At 41.3% G+C, this 20739-nt stretch overlaps 1 protein-coding gene and 1 long non-coding RNA gene across 8 annotated transcripts in view; one reads left to right on the top strand and one right to left on the bottom strand.

The window, feature by feature from the left end:
* The window catches only part of WDFY2 (WD repeat and FYVE domain containing 2), a 172520-nt gene extending 154043 nt beyond the window's left edge, over nucleotides 1–18477 (bottom strand). For 2 of the 4 annotated variants that reach the window (XR_014255909.1, XM_082434490.1), the window contains exon 1: nucleotides 18115–18477. Coding sequence is in view for 2 of the 4 variants with exons in the window: in XM_082434490.1 (XP_082290616.1) it covers nucleotides 18115–18251 (137 nt within the window). In the remaining 2 variants the exon portion in view is untranslated. The remainder of the gene's footprint in view (nucleotides 1–18114) is intronic. The other 2 variants (XR_014255910.1, XM_082434489.1) reach the window with 1 other exon arrangement.
* Nucleotides 18478–18662: 185 nt separating this feature from the next.
* LOC309647303 overlaps nucleotides 18663–20739 on the top strand; it is a 47602-nt gene continuing 45525 nt past the window's right edge. For all 4 annotated transcript variants that reach the window (XR_014255927.1, XR_014255928.1, XR_014255929.1 and 1 more), the window contains exon 1: nucleotides 18663–19323. This is a non-coding gene — a long non-coding RNA (uncharacterized lncRNA). The remainder of the gene's footprint in view (nucleotides 19324–20739) is intronic.

Below are 20739 nucleotides of genomic sequence, written 5' to 3'. Positions count from 1 at the left end.
CAATGGCTTTTTGCTCAGCAAACATTCATTGTGAAATATCTACCCATTCCTCACTTTATACTGACTAGAGGAAAACAGCAGTCAACATGTCAAATCAGCAAATGAAGCAATGAGGAGAAAATAGCTGCCTGAACATGTCAACGCTATACACATGAGCAGATTTCAAGGAAAAGAAGGAAAGAAAATCATGAGAAAAGCAAGAGTCAGTGTTCATTATTCTGTTGCTACCAGAACAACAACCAACAACACGCCGAGCTGCTAGGGCATGGGCTCATCTCATGCCCACCCCACCCCAGCGGTGGGCACATGCTGGATCGTTGACCTTACATCTCTTTTGTGAGACTTGCCCTCCACTCCTCATCCACAGGCTGCAGCAGTGATTATCATATTCCTGCAATATGACCCCACTTCTAGCCACAATCTTAGAATGGACAGCTGACCTGGCTGGACCAATAAGTCCCTTCCCAAGGAATTCCGGAACTGGGACTGAGTGCCTGACATCAATCTCTCCCTGCCTATCTAGACTATAACATGTAAAATTCAGGAGCAGCTGGCAGCCATGTTCTGCCATGTGGACTAAGTAAGAAACACTGAAGCCAGTGTGAGCAACAGAAAAGAATGAAGCAGACACAGACAAACCCATGAGCAGCATGGAGAAGGCACTTCCTGGTTCTCCATATGCTCCAGTCTCTAGTTCACTTCCTAAGGCCCACAGGCATCCCCATCCTTGCTTGGATTCTGCAAGATACCTGAGCCTCCTGCCAGGCTGATTTCTGTTCACAGTACCAAAGAAACCTAAGAGACTCCACCATTATATAGTATTAGAAGGCAACTAGTTTCAGAGTGACCCCTATAAACCAGAGGGAGGCCTCACTTTGAACTAACACACAACACAAACCTTTGTTGCTCCAATTTTGTCTACTATGTTCTAAGTTCTGAGCTGGAGGCCTTGAGAAACAGTGATGAGGATCCCAGAACATAAGGTAAGCAGAAAAATGTCAATGCATGTGAGGAGGTGTTTACATGAAGAGTGAACTAAGGGAATGCAGCTATCAGGAGATCTGGAGGAGGCCCTGTGCAAGCATTGCTAATCCCAGAGCAGTTTTGCAAATGAAAAGTTTACAGTCGCTAAAGCAGAAATGCCCAGCGATCCATATAAGGGCACTTATCAGAGCATGTGCAAATCCTATCAGTTTTCCTTTCATAAAATCTTACAACTTTTCTCAGTATAGCCTTCAGAATTTTACATATGCATGTATTATCACCTTAAAAACAAGTTTAATTACTTTTTAAATATACTGCTAGTATCTAACTATTTTTACCTGCTATTTTTTATTCAAATATTCAGAACTTCAGTTATAGTCTCAATGAACCAGTCCCTAAGGGAAATAAACTACCACATAAGTAACCATTTTTAACCTTAAAACCTGTGTCTTTTGACTATGATTATTTATTGCTCAAATTGTGGCACTCTCCCAGCTAAATCCCATTTCAAATAACTAAATGTGTTGCCATTTTGATCCATTCTCCCTGCAAATCCATCCAGTATCTGCCACCAGCTTTAACCTCAATTTTCCACATATGTAGGCGTGGGACTACTAGGCAACAAAAGCAACAGATCAATTTTTTAAGTAAACATTTTAGAAAAGTAGAAATAAGCAATGCTGGACACTAAAAATACTGACTATAATAGCATCCCTAAAAATACAAACTTGATATTTGTGCAATGTAAAAAATGTCCATTGCTTCAAGTTTTCAAGATCAAGTTCAGTCCTTCAGGCTCAAGAATGGAATCTACCAATAACTATTTAGTGGTAAGATATCAAAAAGGGCCTAGTGTAAAATATAAAATGTCAGTTAAGTCAAAGACACTTACAAGAGGGCCATCCTGGTTCCAATGGACCACTGGAAGCTACTCAGATCAGAGTAATCTCAAGAAATTAACCTTTTGTTCAGTTATCAACAAATCAACAACTTAGAGTGTGTATGTTTCTTCTGGGTTCAATATTGATACTGATCTGTACCTTCAGATTTATGCAACTCTTAAAAATTCATTTATAATGAATTATAATTTATAATATAAATTATAATTATAATTTATAATTATAATAATTATAAATTATTCAAGAATAGGTAGTACAGCAAAGTTGCAAAACACAAGGTTAATATACAAAAGTTAACTGGCTTCCTACATACCAGCAATGAGCAAGTTAAATGTGAAATGAAAAATACAGTATCATTTATATTAGCAACCCCCAAAATGAAATACTTAGATATAAACCTAGTAAAATATGTACAAGATCTCTATGAGGAAAACTACAAAATTCTGGTGGGCAAGCTCAAAGAACTACTAAATAAATGGAGAGATATTCCATGTTCATGGATAGGGGGACTCAATACTGTCAAGATGTCAGCTCTTCCCAACTTGATGTATAGATTCAATGCAATCCAAATCAAAATCCCAGCAAGTTATTTTATGAATGTTGAAAAACTGCCTGTAAAGTTTATAAGTAGAAGCGAAAGACCCAGAATAGCCAACTCAACATTGAAAGAGAAGAATAAAAGCTGAAGGACAGATGCTACCTGACTTTAAGACTTTCTGTAAAACTACAGTAATCAAGACAGTGTGGTATGGGTGAAAAAGCAGACAAATAGATCAATGGAACAGAACAGAGAGCCCAGAAACAGACCACCATAAATACAGTCAACTGATCTTTGACAAAGGAGCAAAGGCAATACAAGGGAGGAAAGATTGTCCCTTCAACAAATGGTGCTGTAACAAATGGACATCCACATGCAAAAGAATGAATCTAGACACAGACCTTACACCCTTCACAAAAATTAACTCATAATGGAATATAACCTAAATGTAAAATGCAAAACAATAAAACTCTGTTATGTCAGTCCCAAGCCTATGCTTGGACCTAGCTCAGGAGTGCCCTGTGTTAGGAATGCCTGTAGCCCTTGCTCAGGTACATATCATTTGTAGTGAGCTCAGCAGACATTTCCCTCACTGGGGCCCCTATTTATGGAATGGCTGGCTCTTGTGGTTCTTATTTTGATCTCAGGATGCACTTCAGCAAAAAAACCATCAGGGGACTTTGAGAAACAAGATTTATTACTCACGGGCCTTGGAGGGTATACAGTACACCTAAGAGCCACACAGCAAGGTCACAGGTTGGAAGGGATGAGGGGGGAGAGCACATACAAGAGCAGACCTGGGGCCCTGCCTTTATTAGGGTCTGAGGGTGGGGTGTCTAGGGTTTCATGGAGTCACTCTGTATTGGCTAATTTCAAGCGTAAGAGTGGGAAATGGGATGCAGGAAGGGAGGAACAGGGTCACTCAGGTGGTCAGTTATCTAGCTACCCAGGGTTTTCTGAAAAAGGGACCTTCACAGGTGGGGGGCATCTAATTCATTATCCGGTTGTTTTGCTAGTAGCTGTGTCACACAGCTGGCAATGTTTTATTCAAGATGGATGTCATTTGAAATGGATGCCTCGGTAATTAAAAGCTTAATGTCAGGCACTTACACTACAAATTCCTAGAAGGTAACACAAGAGAAAATCTAGATGACTTTGGGTGTGATGATGCCTTTTTAGATACAACATGAAAGACACAATCCATGAAAAAAAAAATTGATAAGCTGAACTTCTTTAAAATTAAAAACTTCTGTTCTGTAAAAAGACAATATTGAGAGGATTAGAAGAGAAACCACAAAGATTGACATTTATACACTGATTAGAAGAGAAGCCACAAAGATTGGGATTGACATATACACACTGCTATATGTAAAATAGATAACTAATAAGGGAACTCTACTCAGTACTCTGTAATGGCCTATATGGGAGAAGAATCTAAAAGAGTGGATATATGTATATGTATAACAGATTCACTTTGCTATACACCTGACACTAACACAAAATTGTAAATCAACTACACCCCAATAAAAAATTAAAAAAAAAAAAAAAAGACGAGAAGCCACAGACTGGGAGAAAATATTTGCAAAAGGCACATCTGATAAAGGACTTTAACCAAAATAAAAATGGGCCAAACACCTTAACAGACACCTCACCAAAAAGAAAATCTACAGATGGCAAATAAGCTTACGAAAAGATACTCTACCAGTATACTCTACTCTTTGACATCAAAGAAATGAAAATGAAATTAACAATAAAATACCACTACGTACCTATTAAAATGACCAAAATCCAGAACTCTAACAACACCAAATGCTGGTGAGGATGCAGAGCAGGAACTCTCCTACATTGCTGGTGGGAATGCAAAACGGTGCAGCCACTTTGGAAAACAGTTTGGCACTTTCTTACAAAACTCCTGCCATACAATCCAGCAGTGGTGCTCCTTGGTATTTACCCAAAGGAGCTGAAAAGTTATGTCCACACAAAAACCTAAACATGGATGTTTACAGCAGCTTTATTGATAATTGCCAAAACTTGGAAACAAACAAGATTCAGTAGGTGAATGGATAAACAAATTGGTACATTCAGACAAATGGAATATTATTTAGTGCTAAAAAGAAATGAGCCATGGACTTCCCTGGTAGCGCAGTGGTTAAGAATCCGCCTGCCAGTGCAGGAGACACGGGTTCGAGCCCTGGTCCGGGAAGATCCCACATGCCGCGGAGCAACCAAGCCTCTGTGCCACAACTACTGAGCCTGCGCTCTAGAGCCTGTGAGCCACAACTACTGAGCCTGCATGCCACAACTACTGAAGCCCGCATGCCTAGAGCCCATGCTCCGCAACGAGAAGCCACCACAATGAGAAGCCTGCGCACCGCAATGAAGAGTAGCCCCCCACTTGCCACAACTAGAGAAAGCCCGCGGGCAGCAACAAAGACCCAACGCAGCCAAGAATAAATAAATAAAATAAATAAATTTATTTAAAAAAAAAAGAAAGAAATGAGCCATCAAGCCATGAAGAGACATGAAGGAACCTTAAATGTATGTTACTAAGTGAAAGAAGTCAATCTGAAAAGCCTACATACCATATGATATCAACTATATGACAGACATTCTGGAAAAAAGCAAAACTATGGAGAAAATAAAAAGATCAGTGGCTGGGATGGGGTAGGGTGAGATGAATAGGCAGAGTACAGAGGATTTTTAAGGGCAGTGAAAATACTCTGTATGATATTATAATGATGGATATGTCATCATACATATGTCCAAACTCGTAGAATGTACACCACCAAGAGTGAGTCCTAAGTAAAATGTGGACTTTGGGTGACAATGATGGGTCGGTGTGGGCTCATCCTTGATTAAAGATGTACAGTTCTGGCGAGTGATGCTGATAGTGGGGAGACTATGCATGTGTAAGAGCAGGGATATGTGTGGGAAATCTACGTACCTCCCTCTCAGTTTTGTTGTAAATCTAAAACTGCTTAAAAAAAAATTGTCTTAAATTAAAGAAGAAAAAAAAGAGTAAGGTAGAATTTTTTTTTAAAAGAAAACAAACAAAAAATAAAACGGAGGGGGTAGGAGAACCACCCCTGAGAACTATGAGAGCCCACAGACATATATGTACCTACAGATAATCCACACATCAGATTAAGCATAACTAACCTCTCTAATTTAGTTTGACCTTCTGGAGGAAAATTATTCATTCTTTCAAATTGTTTAAAGATCTAAACTTTGAAATGTAAAGAGAACTTATTAAGCCACTCAAATATAAATTCAAAAATATTTCAAAAATCAGAATATAATGAAATAACCTAGCTAGTCCCAACACCCTTTCTCCCCAAAGAAAATCTTCCTGTAAAATATCAGACAGCTAGGATTTTCCAAGTCCCAGAAGTGCCAATACGAATACTAAAGCAGATTACTGAGACTCTAACAACATGGGAAGCTTTTTTTCTATTGCAGATAACTGACTCCAGAAAAATATTAATCCAGATCTACACAATAAAAGGTAATAATGTTAATTTTAAGTTTTTCTAAAATTAAATGTATTTAAATGTATTTAAATATTATATTCATCTGCTTTTAAAATGAGGATAAAGAAGACAAAACTCTCTAAATTCAAAGAAGTATATAGTCATGTTTTATATTTATGACCAGCTAAATGATAACAACCTTTAACATTTTTATAGGACGTTTGATATATTAAGTATTTTCACATATATTATGTCATTTAAAACTATGAAAAATCAATTTCAGATGAGGATCAAAGAGGGTTAGTGACTTTCCAAATGTCACAGAACTAGTGTAATGATGCTTGAGCACTTTCCAGAAGCACTGGCATATAAGGAAAGAATAAGGAGAAAACTAAGGGAGAAAGGGAAAGAGAAACTGATTCAAAGACAAAGAAGAGACAAAGAAGAGTTAGAGAGAAAAGAGAGTTATTAAATAATTAGGAAACTAGTTTGGAGGAAGGGCAGCAAAAACCCTAATACTCCTGGAGGAATGGCTGGGACCCAGCACTTTATTCGTTTAACCCTCATAATAACACTATGAGGCAGGTACTGTCTGAACTCCCATTTTACAGCTGGGCAGGTTTTGAAGAAGTGATTAAGATCACACAGCTCGGAGATGGCAGAGCCAAGAGTCAAACCCAGGCTTCTGGGACTTGGATCCCTGGCCCCAATCACTGTTACACGGCGTCCAGAGAGAGGCAGGCTAGATGCCACGCCTAATTTACCAATACCCACCTTTATTTATACATTTATTTACTGTGTGTACAACATCAGGATCTCTTATGAAAGGTGTCTTAATTTCCTCCCTCCACCTCCACCTAACTTTTTAAAAATATAGGCATTCTGGTTATCTTTCAACTTCTCCTTCTTCTTCTTCTTCCAAATACCAAGAAACCTCTAACCACTGACTCCATAAAAGGGAAAATACCTTTCAGATTCAGAGGAAAACAGGAAAGCTCTCTGGCTACTGTGCCATGTTCCCACCAGCAGGCGGCAGGGGCGCATGGGCGTGGCCTCTCATGGCCTCACTCAGATGACCTTAGGCGAAGTGGGCAGATCAAGGGACCCACAGCAGGGGAACTCGCGGCCTGGCCCAGCTACATCTTCCCATTTGTCAAGAGAAGCCAACAAGCCAGACTTTTATGTGAAATCCAGATTTTAAAAACTTGGCTACTAATACAAACTTCTAAAAACATTGTGTACAGACAAAATCTGTTTGCGGGTGGACCTCAGCCCACTAGCTGCTGGTTTATAATGCCCAGTCTTCCAGTGGAGGGCAGCTAAACTGGGGTAATTAAAATTTCATCCCTACCTCAATGTATTCCCCATGGAAGACGCAGGATACACAGCCCTTGCCCTTCAGGAGACCAGCAGGGACAATGAACTCATCATTTCAGGACAAGATGGCAAATGGAGAGAGAGAAAAGTCTGCAAAAGAGAACACAGAACCCACCAGCCACACACCTCCCCTGACCCCTGGTTTTCACAGAACAAGTTTGGGAAGCGGCAGTAAAAAGATGACAGAGTAACCCCACCTTGGTACATCTAGAGAAGAGATAAAGGGACTCAGAACTACATGAAACAAGCAAACAAAAATTCAATAGCCCCACTTTTGTGTATCCAAGGTGATTCTTAAAATAGTGAAGCCTTAATGGAACCACAGCAACAGGCATGGTGGTACCATAAACAAAAAATAAAACTAACTTGTACTGAGCACCATCTATGCTCCAAGTACAATGCCACGTGCTACAGGAATATCATCTCATGTAAACCTCCAAACAATCCTGGGAGGAATCATTATTCCCAATTTATAGATAAAGAAACTGAGACTCTGAAATCCTGAAGTTTGGGAAACAGCCAATCATTTAGAGCCAAATGATTCCTTTCCCATTAATTTGCTGACCCGGCTAGAGAGAGTCCAGCTATTATTATAGATACACAATGGCAAACAATCAAGAACAACACATTAGCTACAATAATTAAAAGTGTAAGGGGGTGGGGAGGTAGAATAGGTAAAGGAGATTGACACAAACCTCCAGTTATAAAATAAACAAACCATGGGGACGTAACACACAACATAAGAAATATGGTCAATAATACTGTAATAACTTTGTATGGGGACAGATGGTTACTAGACATAGCATGGTGATAATTTTGTAATATATGCAAATGTCAATTCACTACGTAATACACCTGAAACTAACATAATACTGTACATCAACTGTATTTCAATTTTTAAGAAAAGAAAAAATTTTTTTTAAAAAGTATAGGGCAGGTATTAAAAGCAGAGATCCTCAAAATACAACACAGCCCATAGTAGGCCTTGTTTATGAGACTATAAGGTAGTTTCACAAATAAATATAAAAGAAAGCATAAGCACCATTCAATAAATGATGCTGAATAACCGCAACTTTTAGAAACACCATTACATTCCTCAATTTACACCATCCAATGAAATACATTTCAAAATAAAGCAAAAAGTTATTTTTTTACCAAATTATATAACTAGGATAAAAGAAAAATGAATATTCAATGAATCTCTGGGTAAAGAATTACTTTCAAAAATTAGGAATAATGGAAGAAATTTCAATTATAAAAAAGGATAGATGGTTAAACCAAATAGTAAACATTTTCTATATAAAAAATAAAAAGGCAAACAATGGAGTATAAGACATATCTGGATACATAAGAGACATATGATTAATATCCTTACTATATTTATAGAATATATATGTACAAAATATCATTCAGAAGAACCAGGAGACTTCAATAGAGAAACAGAGGACAGGAACAGACAATTCACAAAAGGAAAAAATAACAAGTAAACAAGCAAACAGAAAAACACTCACAAGTCAGCCAAAATATACAAATTAAACATCAATGAAGTACTACAATCTATCAAGAAAAAAATTTATTTCTTATTAATTTTTATTGGAGTATAGTTGATTTACAACGTTGTGTTAGTTTCTGCTGTACAGCAAAGTGAATCGCTTATACATATACATATATCCACTCTTTTTTAGATTCTTTTCCCATATAGGTCATTACAGAGTATTAAGTAGAGTTCTCTGTACTATACAGTAGGTTCTTATTAGTTATCTATTTTATATACAGTAGTGTGGTATATGTCAATCCCCATCTCCCAATTTATCCCTCTCCCCCAGAAAAAATTATAAATGATAATATCCATGGCTGGTCAGATGTGGCAAAACTAATACTACATATGTCGCTGTAAATATTATAAAGTGGCACAAGCCTTTTGGAAAGCAATATGGCAATCTTCTTACAATTTTTCCTAAAGAAATAATCCAAAATCTGGAGAAAAAAAACAAAAACAAAAAACCTATATGCACAACAATGTTGTTCATCATGACATTTACAAAAGCGAAAATAAATAGCCAACAGTAGGTGACAGATAAATGATGCTGCTGTACCTAACAGATTACCAGTACCTTGAGCGCAGGGTATCTTGTGCATGATGGGAGTTCCAGGGCCAAATTCATATAGTACAAGCATTAAATAAATATGGGTGAAAACTGAAGGAAAAGAAAAATATACAGCCACTTAAAATGATAATTAAAGACTAGGTAGCTGGTGGCACAATTTTAAGTGAGGGCAAGAACATAATAGTGTATGATTACAGTCATATTTTTGAAAGTTGCATTAAAAAAAACTGCTAGAAGGAAATACATAAAATACAGTCATTGTGCTAAAGATTTATGAGCAATTATTCTTTATTATGGTTATATTATCTTTATTTAAAATGTAAACACACTCCAGAGGGATTATTATTATGATTACTTAAAATATAAATTGATCCTTAGAAACTGAGGTTAAAAATTTAATAACTAATAGAAAATACATAAAATCCCCAAATAGCTCCACATTATAGGTAAATCCACCCAGCTAAAAAGAAAAGCACAGTCATATAGAGAGGTTAGCACTTGACATTCATAACTTAGATGAGATGTATCATCTCTGAGTCCTAACTCAGTAATAAATGAACACATCACAGGAAGCCAAAATACAGCCACTTAAACAGCTGTTTTTGCTCCACTCCTGGTTTCTTCTGAACTCTCTCCGGCTCTGGGCTGAAAGGGCTTAGAATAGTTATCTTCTGACACCTAGGCTTCCAATGAGACTAGGCCAATTCTCTAATCTATGGAAATTCAGAAAAGCAAGACAGGCCAGGGGTAGGGTAGGCTGGTGGGTACAGGTCCCTGAGTTGAACTGTATTTCCATCTCCTAGAAAACCAAAACTACATAGAGAGAAAAAGAGGGTACAAAACTTCAACGGCTTCTCTAAGGCACTGTATTTCAAAACTGTGGTTTTCAACCCATTACGGGTCATGAAATCATTTGCATGAGTCATAGTTAGGATTTTATGGCTACAACAAAACAGAAAATATCAGTATCCATGTCACATTAAAAGGATACCATTTAATAAAACTTCTGTTTCAGTTACATATGTGTGTTATGTGTCAGTGTACATGAGTCTTGGGTAGCAAATCTAAATATATTTCTTACTATGATTTATGGTCAAAAAAGTTTCAAAAGCATTACTCTAGACGATCCAGGCCCTGATTTAAGGCCCAGAAAACCACCCAGAGCTAAACTGCTTAGTGTTTGAAACTAAAGGAATCATCTGGAGATAAGAATGTAGTGAACCCAGTTCAACTAGGTGTTAGGCACCAATACAAAACAAACGCCTCTTTAATATTTCATCCAGGAATAAAGAACCGCTGTCATCCAAAGGCTCTGGAAAGCATCGTTTTACATCACCTCACAGAGCGCATGCCACTTTTTTGCCCCCTCTGCACACTTTCTTCAGCTCCAGGTGTAGGATGATGGGTCTGCAGGGCCTTTACACTTATCTAGTCCTTATGTGGGTACATCACAGTGCCAGAGTCACAGCTAGGAAATCCTGCACTCTCCTCAGCCAGAGGGAGAAACCGAGGTTTACAGCGATGAAATGCCCAATGCCCAAGGTCAATGCAGGGTTGAGCGGAGATCAGCCTCCCAGTCCAGTTCTTTTCCAAGATTCCTTAAATTAAAGGCACATGAGAGCACAAAGCAGCACTCCCTGCCAAGAGACAAGTAGGATGACTATTTTTTCTTTTTTGGTCTTATTTGTTACTTACATCTCTGAATCAATTTTTCAGACTAATGACTAAATGAAGCATTTGGATGGGGAGGACCCCAGCCCTTAAAAAAAAAAAAAAAAGTTAATGAGACTGCTTACTGAAGTTGCACGAGGGAAGTTATTTTTTCTGCATTAGGGAATTTCTAGGTTAATTGTGGCACTCTCCTCGGGAGACCTATTCACATAAAAATAAACGAGTGCTGCCTGCTTTTGAATTCCTTCCACTCTGATACTGTAATTGAGAAAAAAAGCTTGGCTTGATGGTACGTATACAATGAATATAACTTAGTTTAGTGTTACAGATATCAAGAGATCACTACTTATTTTGTCTTAAATCACCATTTACTTATTGATTTCTAAATGGTACTGTTTTAATTTCCCCAAAGCTGTTACTTTGTAAGGACATCCAGTCGGCTCTCAACAAGAAACAGAAAATCTCTCCCTCTCAAAGGCAAATTCAAACTGAAAACAGAGCCAGGGAAAGATGCTGTGCAAGGAAAAAATAGTATTTCCATTTTTAAAGTTTTGATTTTGTTTACTTAGAAAAAGATCAACTCTCTTTAGTCTCTTATGGCTACTACTGTCCTGTGATTTTTTTACCTATTTTTCTTTTTCAAAGTAAGTTTAGCAACACTTGAGATACAAGATAGCTGCTCAGGATTTCAAAATCTGAGAGTCCCTCACTTCAGGAGCGTCAGACCTGCCTCTCTAACATTTTCCATTATCTTGCAATATCCAGATGAATGTATCCTGATTAAGATCTTTGAGGTCCTAGATAGAATCTGGTTTAACTACATAAATTAAGTAGGAAATTCCAAACCATCAGGAGCTTTGGGGTCACTAGAAGCTAAGCCCCTCTAGCGAACCTCCTTAAACAGCTTTCCCATAGTGATTTTTTTTCTTAAAAAGTCAATTTGTATTCTGACCTTTAGAGACCCAGAGGCAGCCTGTTTCCAGACAGATTTGCTGACATGAAGACTGCCTCATGCTCTGAATTCAGGGTAAAGGTCTAATTTTCAAAATCATATGGGGCAAATTCCCATTTTGGAACCTTGAAACCAGCAATTACTACTTCCAAGTGATGAATCTCTAGTGCATAGTTGAAAGTTTATTAATTTTATGCCATTAAATAGAGACTTGACACACTCAAAAAATAGTTCAGATGGCTTCTAACTTTGTCAGCTTCAGGGACCTCACACCATCACTCTAGGAAGTCCTCAACTTTCAGAACTATGCTTGCACATTGGGAAAAACTTTGATTTGCATTTAAAAAATATTTTGATGCAAGTGTTATAAAATGCATGGTACATAAAACTCCATGAGCTCAACTGAACTGATCCAAGGTCTAAGTATTTAGTGAAACTTATGGTGTCAACCAGAGAACCAAGATAGTGCGATTCCACAGTGAAAAGAATCAATGGTATGAGCCAATAGTATGAGGATTTATAAATGATATTTTAATATATCTTTTCAAGAAATAGTCATAAATGAACCTATTTACAAAACAGAAACAGAATCACAGACGTAGAAAACAAACTTATGGTTACCAAGGGGAAGGGGAGGGATAAATTGGGAGACTGGGATTGATATATACACATTACTATATTTATTAAAAGAGCTAACTAATAAGAACTTACTGTATAGCACAGGGAACTCTACTCAATACTCTGTACTGACCTATATGGGAAAAGAATCTAAAAAAGAGTGGCTATATGTATATGTATAACTGATTCACTTTGCTGTACAGCAGAAACTAACACAACACTGTAAATCGACCATACTCCAATAAAAATTATTACTCCAATAAAAAAAGAAAAAAGAAGAAATAGTCAAGCAGTGACTCTCAGAGTGGTTCAGAGTTGGGAAAAGGGACCTCCCTGGTGGTCCAGCGGGTAAGACTCCACGCTCCCAATGCAGGAGGGGACCCAGGTTCAATCCCTGGTTGGGGAACTAGATCCCACCTGCATGCCACAACTAAGAAGCCCGCCTGCCGCAACTGAAAAAGATCCCACATGCCACAACTAAAACCTGCCGCAACGAAGATCCCACGTGCCGAAACTAAGACCTGGTGCAGCCAAAATAAATAAATAAATATTCCAAAAAAGAAAAAAATCAGAGTTGGGGAAAAAAGGCCTTAAAGGTTTTTAAAAACCCAACCACTCTCTCATTCCAACCGCTTCCCACCCCTATCCCTTGTTGTAACACTACCCTGGCCCAAAGTAAGGTGCTAAGCTTCTCTCAGGTTCAACTTAAACCTTTGCTCTAAGAAACTCACAACCTCCTCAGGCCCATTCCATTTCAAACAGCTGATAGATCAGCCACTGCTTAATTCATTCAATGAACATACATATATGGGCTGCCTCCTCTATGCTAGGCACTGGAGGTCAGACCGTATACTGACACAAAAATGGGACCCCCTATTACCCACTGCATGGTCCTATGTGCCCTTAGGGCCTACAGAGAACACAGATAACAATGTTGCCTAAATTGGTCCCGAATGAAGTCAGAATATAAGGTGGCAGTTCTCCACAGTCCCTCACCGGGACTTCCCTGGCGGTCCAGTGGTTAAGACTCCATGCTTCCAGCGCAGGGGATGCGGGTTCGATCCCTGGTTGGGGAACTAAGAAACGGTAAAATGCGAGGCGCGGCCAAAACCGAAAAAGCAAACTCCGCAGTCCCTTCCCATTACCCTCCCCCCTGCAGGCCCCTCCCCACGGTCTCCTCCACAACACCCTCCCACCACACCCTCAGCTCTTTTTTATCTCCCAAGAGAATTCCAAATTCTTGCACTCAGAGGTTTTGGGAATGTTCACTATCACAATTACTCCTGTGGAGACACCAATTTTCCAGATTCCTCCAAGTGTGACACTCAGAGCTGAGTTCTGAATTCAAGCTGCCTGGCTCCTGAGTGCATTCTTAACCAGTTCATTCTAGTGCTTCTCAGTGCACCAGGAGTTTTCTCTTCCCCCTCTAGCTAGAATGCCCCTTCCAACACCCTAGCTTTCTCACATGGACTCCTACTCATCCCGCAAGACCCACCTGGAGGAGAGCTCCTTGGTCTCTTCTCTAACCACCGCAAGCAGAGGAGATGCTTCGACGACCCCAGTGGATGGTGTTTGTACCCGTCTTCAACACATCTCCTTATGTGAGATAAAAATCTGACCCCCTTTTACTCCTGGTGAAGGAACAATTTTCTATAACTGTCTAATAGTAATTACCTAGAGAAACTCTCTGTATGAATGCTAAGGTTGTTGACTTGTGTTAAGATATGCATATAAAGAACTTACAAAGTTAAAACATCTGGACAGGGCTGGCTCCCACCTGGAGCAGTCTCTTCTGGCTTTCAACACTTGAAGCGGCTGCCACTGGACAAGGGAGCTGCAGGTAGCTTACCAGCTACCCTGGTAAGCTGCAGGCTAGAGATCGATCTTGACCAAAATAGAGCCAAGATGTCTGTGAGGAAACTCCTAAGCAAGGAATGTTAAAATGGCAGTCACTCAGAAGAGACAGTCCAGGTGGAAGCTGGGAAATGAGGAACCCAATGTACCAAAGTTGGGAATATCCTTTGGAGACAGAATCCAGCTACAACCAAAGCAAAGACAGACTCAGATAAGGACAGTGAGTTCTGAGAACAAATTCCATTTTATCATAGCACCAGAAATCTATACTTGTAAGTCAGAGCGTTTTTATATTTCTTCTTCCTCTTCTTTTTTTTTTGGCTGTGAGGGGAGGCTTAACGGGAGTTCCCCAACCAAGGACTGAACCAGTGAAAGTGCCGAGCCCTAACCACTAACCACTAGACCACCAGGGAACTCCCATTTTTATATTTCTTCTATTTCCTTATACTGTCTCCCTTGGTATCCAGTAAAGTTCCAGGCTGTCTTAACTGTGCTCAGATGAACTGAGGGTAAGGGTTTTTAGCCACTCTTAGGCCTGAAGATTAGAATATCACCAGCCCACGACTAATGGCAGCCATAGGGTGAAAATGGTAGTCCAAGTGAAAGAATCCTCCAAAGGTAAGTAAAATTTAGGGAACCACAATGGCTGTGGAATCCAGCTACTCTTCCTCATCTAAAAATTCTCTTTTCAATATTAAATCTTAGAGTTTGTGGTTTTATTTTCTTCTAAAATCTGTCCCCCCCCCAAATAAATTGTGAGCATCTTGAAAGGACCTTGTCATTTTCACCAATGAAGTGTACACATGTGCTTGGAACACAGTAGGGACTCAAATGTTGGTTGACAGAATGAATGAAGCAATGCATTGACTTTCAAAGTTTTAAGGCACCTTTAAAGGCCATCCAGTCCAATCCTTTTCCGTACATTTGTCCAATAGAACTTTCACAGGTTGTCATAAAGTTCATTCAAACAAATATCAATGAAATGTCTACAACAGTTAAGATGCTGTGCTTTCAGGAACAAGACCAGTCACCAACACAACAAATGCTTATTGAGGGCCTACTGTGTGCCAGCCACCATACCAGGCCCTACAGCTATTACAATGAGTAAGACGCACATAGCATCTTAGGGAATTCATGGAGAAGAAGATAAATGGATAACAAGTACCTATGACACTGTTATAGATGGAAAATGTTACGCGTTTTCAAAGGCTATTGGGAATCAGAGGTCAAAAAGGAAAACCAAGGTTTCAAAAGAACTTACGGGACACTGCCATTCAGGAATGGGACAATATTTTGTGGCTTAACCTTACGGTTCAGGAATGAAAACTACTAGTTTCTAACTGAAGTGGTTGATGGAAATGGCTTGGTAGGTTTTGATGAAAATCAATATTCTCTCTTTATATCTTTATCATTATGTCAACTGACAGTGACACTGGATTTTGAAAAGCAAGAATACAGATCAGTTCTCTTTTAATGGAAACCATAATCGACACTGAGCTCTAAATAACAAAGCTCTTGTCACATGTGACTATATGACCTACAGAAACACAGACTGGTCAACTTGAGTAATAATAAAAATAAATGTAAAGAATAAATCCTAGTCTTACTTATTTAACAGCAACTGCATAATAAAATATCTTCTATTACTTACACTGTAAACTAGGAAAGTGAAAATTAAGCTTAATAAATAGCTAAACATTGCATTTCTGTTGTCCCATAATCAAATGAAACTTATCTTCACTCTCTGTCATATACGCGACTTCAGCTTCTCCAAATACTCTGAAATGCACCCCGACTAAAGCTGTTTCCTTCAGGATAAATACAGTGAAATGGAAATCAGAAGACAGGAGCCAGGCCCGGCTTGGCCACTAGTTACATGAATTTGGGCAGGTAAATTCTCTGGCCTAATTTTCTCATCCGTAAAATGAAGCCGTTACAGCAAATAACCTCTAAGATCCCTTTGAACACTTAGGAAAAAAGAAAAAAAAAAAAAACTATGAAAACTAACCTCTACTCCCAAAGCGTCAACCAAAGCAAAAAGTTTCAAAACTAATTATTAAAGGAGCTTAGGTTTAACTACCTTTCTGCCTCTCTTACTTGATTCAACAAACTTACTTATGAATTTCCTACCGCAGTTCGGCTGAGCAGTTTCATCTCCAGTAGTTACAGACAAGGAAAGTGATGTCTATCAGTATATTCTTTTTAAAACACGATACTGTGACAAAGAATTTCTAGGTCCAGAAGCAAACTCTTTTGTAGAATTTTGCCTCCATGGAAAAGTTAAACTCTCATAAGGCTTCTTCGTGAATTTCAAATGGTTTCTACATCCATGTATTCCACTGCAGCCATGAATTTCTTCTGTTCTTGGCAGACTGCTTGCCATTGGTGTATGTTTACAATGTTTTCCCTTGAATCTGCACAGGAAGTGAATCAGGCACCATTTGGCCATTTGTATGGAGTATGATGTAGACAAAAATATGTCATTAATATTGTCATCCTAGTTATACTGAAGAACCTATGATATGAATAGACCTATCAGGCATATTTTTTGAAGCCACACTGTATGCAAAGCACTGAAATGACTATAAAGACAGTATGAACACTTTATTGCTTTACCTTTGCCTGAAATTTTACAAGTCACCAAAAAAAAATATTTTCTACCTGAGCATAATTTGAACTTACATTAAGAAAACGTAACTACTATTTTAAGGTTAAAAGCTCCTTGACATATACCTCTATAATGTGATATTTTTTAGAATACTAGTTGATATTATAAAAGCAACAATTCCAGATCAAAACCATAACTACTATATTCAAGCATCATTCCTCTGGAAATTAGCTTCATCTGCATAATTTATGCATATTAAAGAACATTAAGTTAAAGCAAAAAACGCACTGTCTGAAAAACAAGGGAGGATACTAAAGGCAGAACAACTAGTTCTACTTCTGCAAATTAAGCAAAATTAGGCAAAAAGAAAGGACGCAAGCAAAGGGAAGGAACTCAAGAGCTATTTGCAGCAGTGGTCCCTTGAAAGTTCTAGGAGCTTCCCCTTGAGCTTGAAGAGACAAGGGGGGCAAAGCAGAGAAGTCACCTCTCCTGGGCAGAAGCCCTAATACTCTTCACAACTTGCAATATTCATTGAATTCAGTGTAAGATGTCTGGGAGATCTGGATTCGGTGGGAATGTCTGGGAGAAGGGAGTGGCATTTGCTTTCCTGGGTCTGGAGCCTTAAGAACTATACCAGAGTTCTCAAAACCTCTTATCTCACAGAAGCGGCTCGGAGCATCCTCCCCACGCACACACCTGCAGGGCCGGGCAGCTCCACCCTCTCCCCTTCCTGTCCTCGGAGCTGGACCAAGGTCCAGTGGCCGGTGCACCGTTAGTTCAAGGGCCGCCCTGGCCCCGGCAGGCGCCACCCGGGCAAGGCCAGACAGAACGCCGCGGTCCGGGCTCCGCTTCCCGGAGCCACGCAGCGGCGGCGACGCGCAGCTGGACACCGGCACCACCAGGATGCGCATTATAATAACAACTTGGGAGAGCGCTCTACACTCGCGCCGACGTGGAGGCACAGCCCCTGAAGCGGGCTCTGGGACCGCCGGCCCGTCCCGCCCCTCCTCGCGGCCGAGGGGCAGCGGTTCGTACCTGTCCTCCGAGACACTGATGACGCCCTCCTCCTTGGGCACGATCACGGCCATATTCACCACCTCCTGAGACCCCTCGACCCGCTGCAGCAGGATCGGCTTGCGGGTCAGCGGCTTGGGCTGGATCTCTGCCGCCATCGGAGGAGGGGGCGCACTGCGGGCGCCGCCGCCGACAACTGCGCCGCGGGGCCGGCCTGAGGAGACCGCTCGGGCACGGGCACAAGCTGAGACGGGGACTCTGGTTGGCCGGAGCGGGCCGCCGGGGACCCGCGATCATAGCCTGGCCGGCGCTCCCGGGAACGACTCCGCGCTCCCGGCTTCGGGCACCGAAACTTCCACGACCGGCGCTGCAACCCGGCACCACCGGAGGAGGGGGCGGAGAGCCGGGGGGGCGGGGCAGGCGGGGGCGGGGCCTGCCGCGGGGGGTGGCCGCTGGTGGGCGCGAGGGCGGCTGCACTTCCGGAAGGGTGGTGGAGGAGGAGGGGAAACTGAAAAAGGAGGCGGGGCGCTGGCGGCCCAATGCGCATGCGTCAGGCCACGAGCCCATTTCCACCCCGCCCCTCCGCCATTCCCGAAGCCGCGCGGCACCGCCTCTAGAACGCATGCGCCTTCCATGATCTGCGGCCTCCTCGCCACCTTCCACACCCAGTATTTAGTCCCCTCCCTCTTTAATCTCCCGTGAACGCGCGCGTACACATTCCTGGGAACGCGCTTGCCAGTGGCCCCGCCCACTCCGAAATCCCTGAAAAGGGGGCGGAGGTGGGGCGGGGAAAAGCGCGCTGGGCGAGGCCGGAAAGAGAAGTATCCCGCAGGAAGAAGCTGAGCTAGTGGGGACGTGACTGGGCATGCGCTCGAGTTACCTGTCCAGCGCGGCCTTGCAATGAAGCGTGGTTTACTGCTCCCAACACGCACCAGCCCCAGGCCTCCGATTGGCACCCACATGGGCTTCTGGGAGTTGTAGTTTTTCGGAGCCTTCGCTCCCATGTCCTGAAATGACCTATCGCCCACCTCTCACCGCTCCTGGCTTGAGGGGCTCCGCGGCCTCCCGGGCGATTGGCCGAGTCACGGCTGGGTCCGGCCTCTACGGCAGGGAACTGAAGGGCAGCCGTCGCGGAGCAGACAGTCGCTACGGCCCTGCCACTGCACATAATAGTGGAGCTCCAGGAGTGGGGAAAGAAGAAAAGCTGTCATGCAAGCATCCTTGAAGAAGGTTAGAGATGATCTGTAGTGTTAACCTCCTCGTTTTCTTAGATGATTAAGTTACTAGACCAGGATTACTTTAGCTTCAAGTTAGGGTTATAGCACCCCCAGACTTGAACTCAGGCGCCCCTGCTCCTGGTCCTGACTTCTTCCCATTCCCCAGTAATCCTTCCTTTCTAGATTGCTCCAGAGACGATGGATAGAGTAATCTGTGGTTTGTGAATGCATGTTAGGTGACTGGCAAAGGGCCTGGCATGCGGGGTAGTTGGTTATGTGATAACCCCACAAGCCCTTCCACAGTTAACAAGCTAGCTGAGGAGTGGTCATGGTCTCTGTGGTGTAATTGGGCTGACACGGGCTCTGAAGGTGAGAAAAATAATATGCCAGAGCTAGACAAAGAATGGGACAGGCCTTGTAGAAATGCATTTTATAAGGCAGGTTTTTGGGCAGCCGAGGCGGTAGGTAGGCTGGACCTGTCTCAAAGCACAGTGCAGCTCTTTACCACTTCCCACCTTCATAGAAATTCTGTAAGGCCCTTGAAAGGGAGGTTGAGGTATTTTCCAGCTTTGCAGCCTAGAACAGGGCATTCCACTTCTCTGAGCCTCCAGTTGCCCATCTGCCAAGTGGTGGATAATAACACCTACCTTGGGTTGTTGTGAGGCTTACAAGTGACAGATTTTAAGTGCCTTCATACACAGTAGGTTCTTTAAGATTCCAGGAATTAGGACGTGGACGTATTCAGGGGGACATTATTCAGCCTGCCACAGTGGTTTTAAATACCATCCATAAGCTCCTGACTCCCATAATAGTCTCTACCCTGACCACATTTCTGAACTCCAGGCTCATGTATCTAAAGCTACTCCACTTTGTCACTTAACTGTTTAATAGGTGTTCCAAACATTCCCAAATAGTATCTTTAAATCTACTGCATCATTCACCCAGTTGTTCAAAACTAACTTCCTAGGAGTCATCCTTGACTCTTCTCTTTTCCTCACAATTCTATCCAGACCATTTAGAAGTCCTATCAGCTCCACCTCCAAAGTATATCTTGAATTTTCCCATTTATATCATCTCCACCCCAGTCCAAGTCACCATAATCTCTGGCCTCTACTACCATGGTAGCCTAACTGCTTTCTCTATTTCTTCTCTTGAACCCATACAATCCATTTTTATCAAAGTAGCCAGAAGGATTTTGTTTTAAAATATAAAACAGATCAGTTCCTCCTCTGCTTAAAACACATCATTGGCTTACTGTTGCACTCGGGATGAAATGCCTCTCCAACCTCACCTCTTATGCTCAGTACTTTCCAAACCCTGGCTTGGAAATTCCCCAGAAACACCAACCTCCTTCCTGCTGGTGGCCTTTGCACCAACTGTGTTCACCTCTCGGCTACTTTCTTCTCACCACTCAGGCTTCAGCTCCCAT

The sequence above is a fragment of the Balaenoptera physalus genome (assembly GCF_965194825.1).
Source record: "Balaenoptera physalus genome assembly, chromosome: 18".
Taxonomy (NCBI): Eukaryota; Metazoa; Chordata; class Mammalia; order Artiodactyla; family Balaenopteridae; genus Balaenoptera; species Balaenoptera physalus.
The sequence above is the reverse complement of the archived record's forward strand: the minus strand, read 5'-3'. Positions and strand labels throughout refer to the sequence as shown.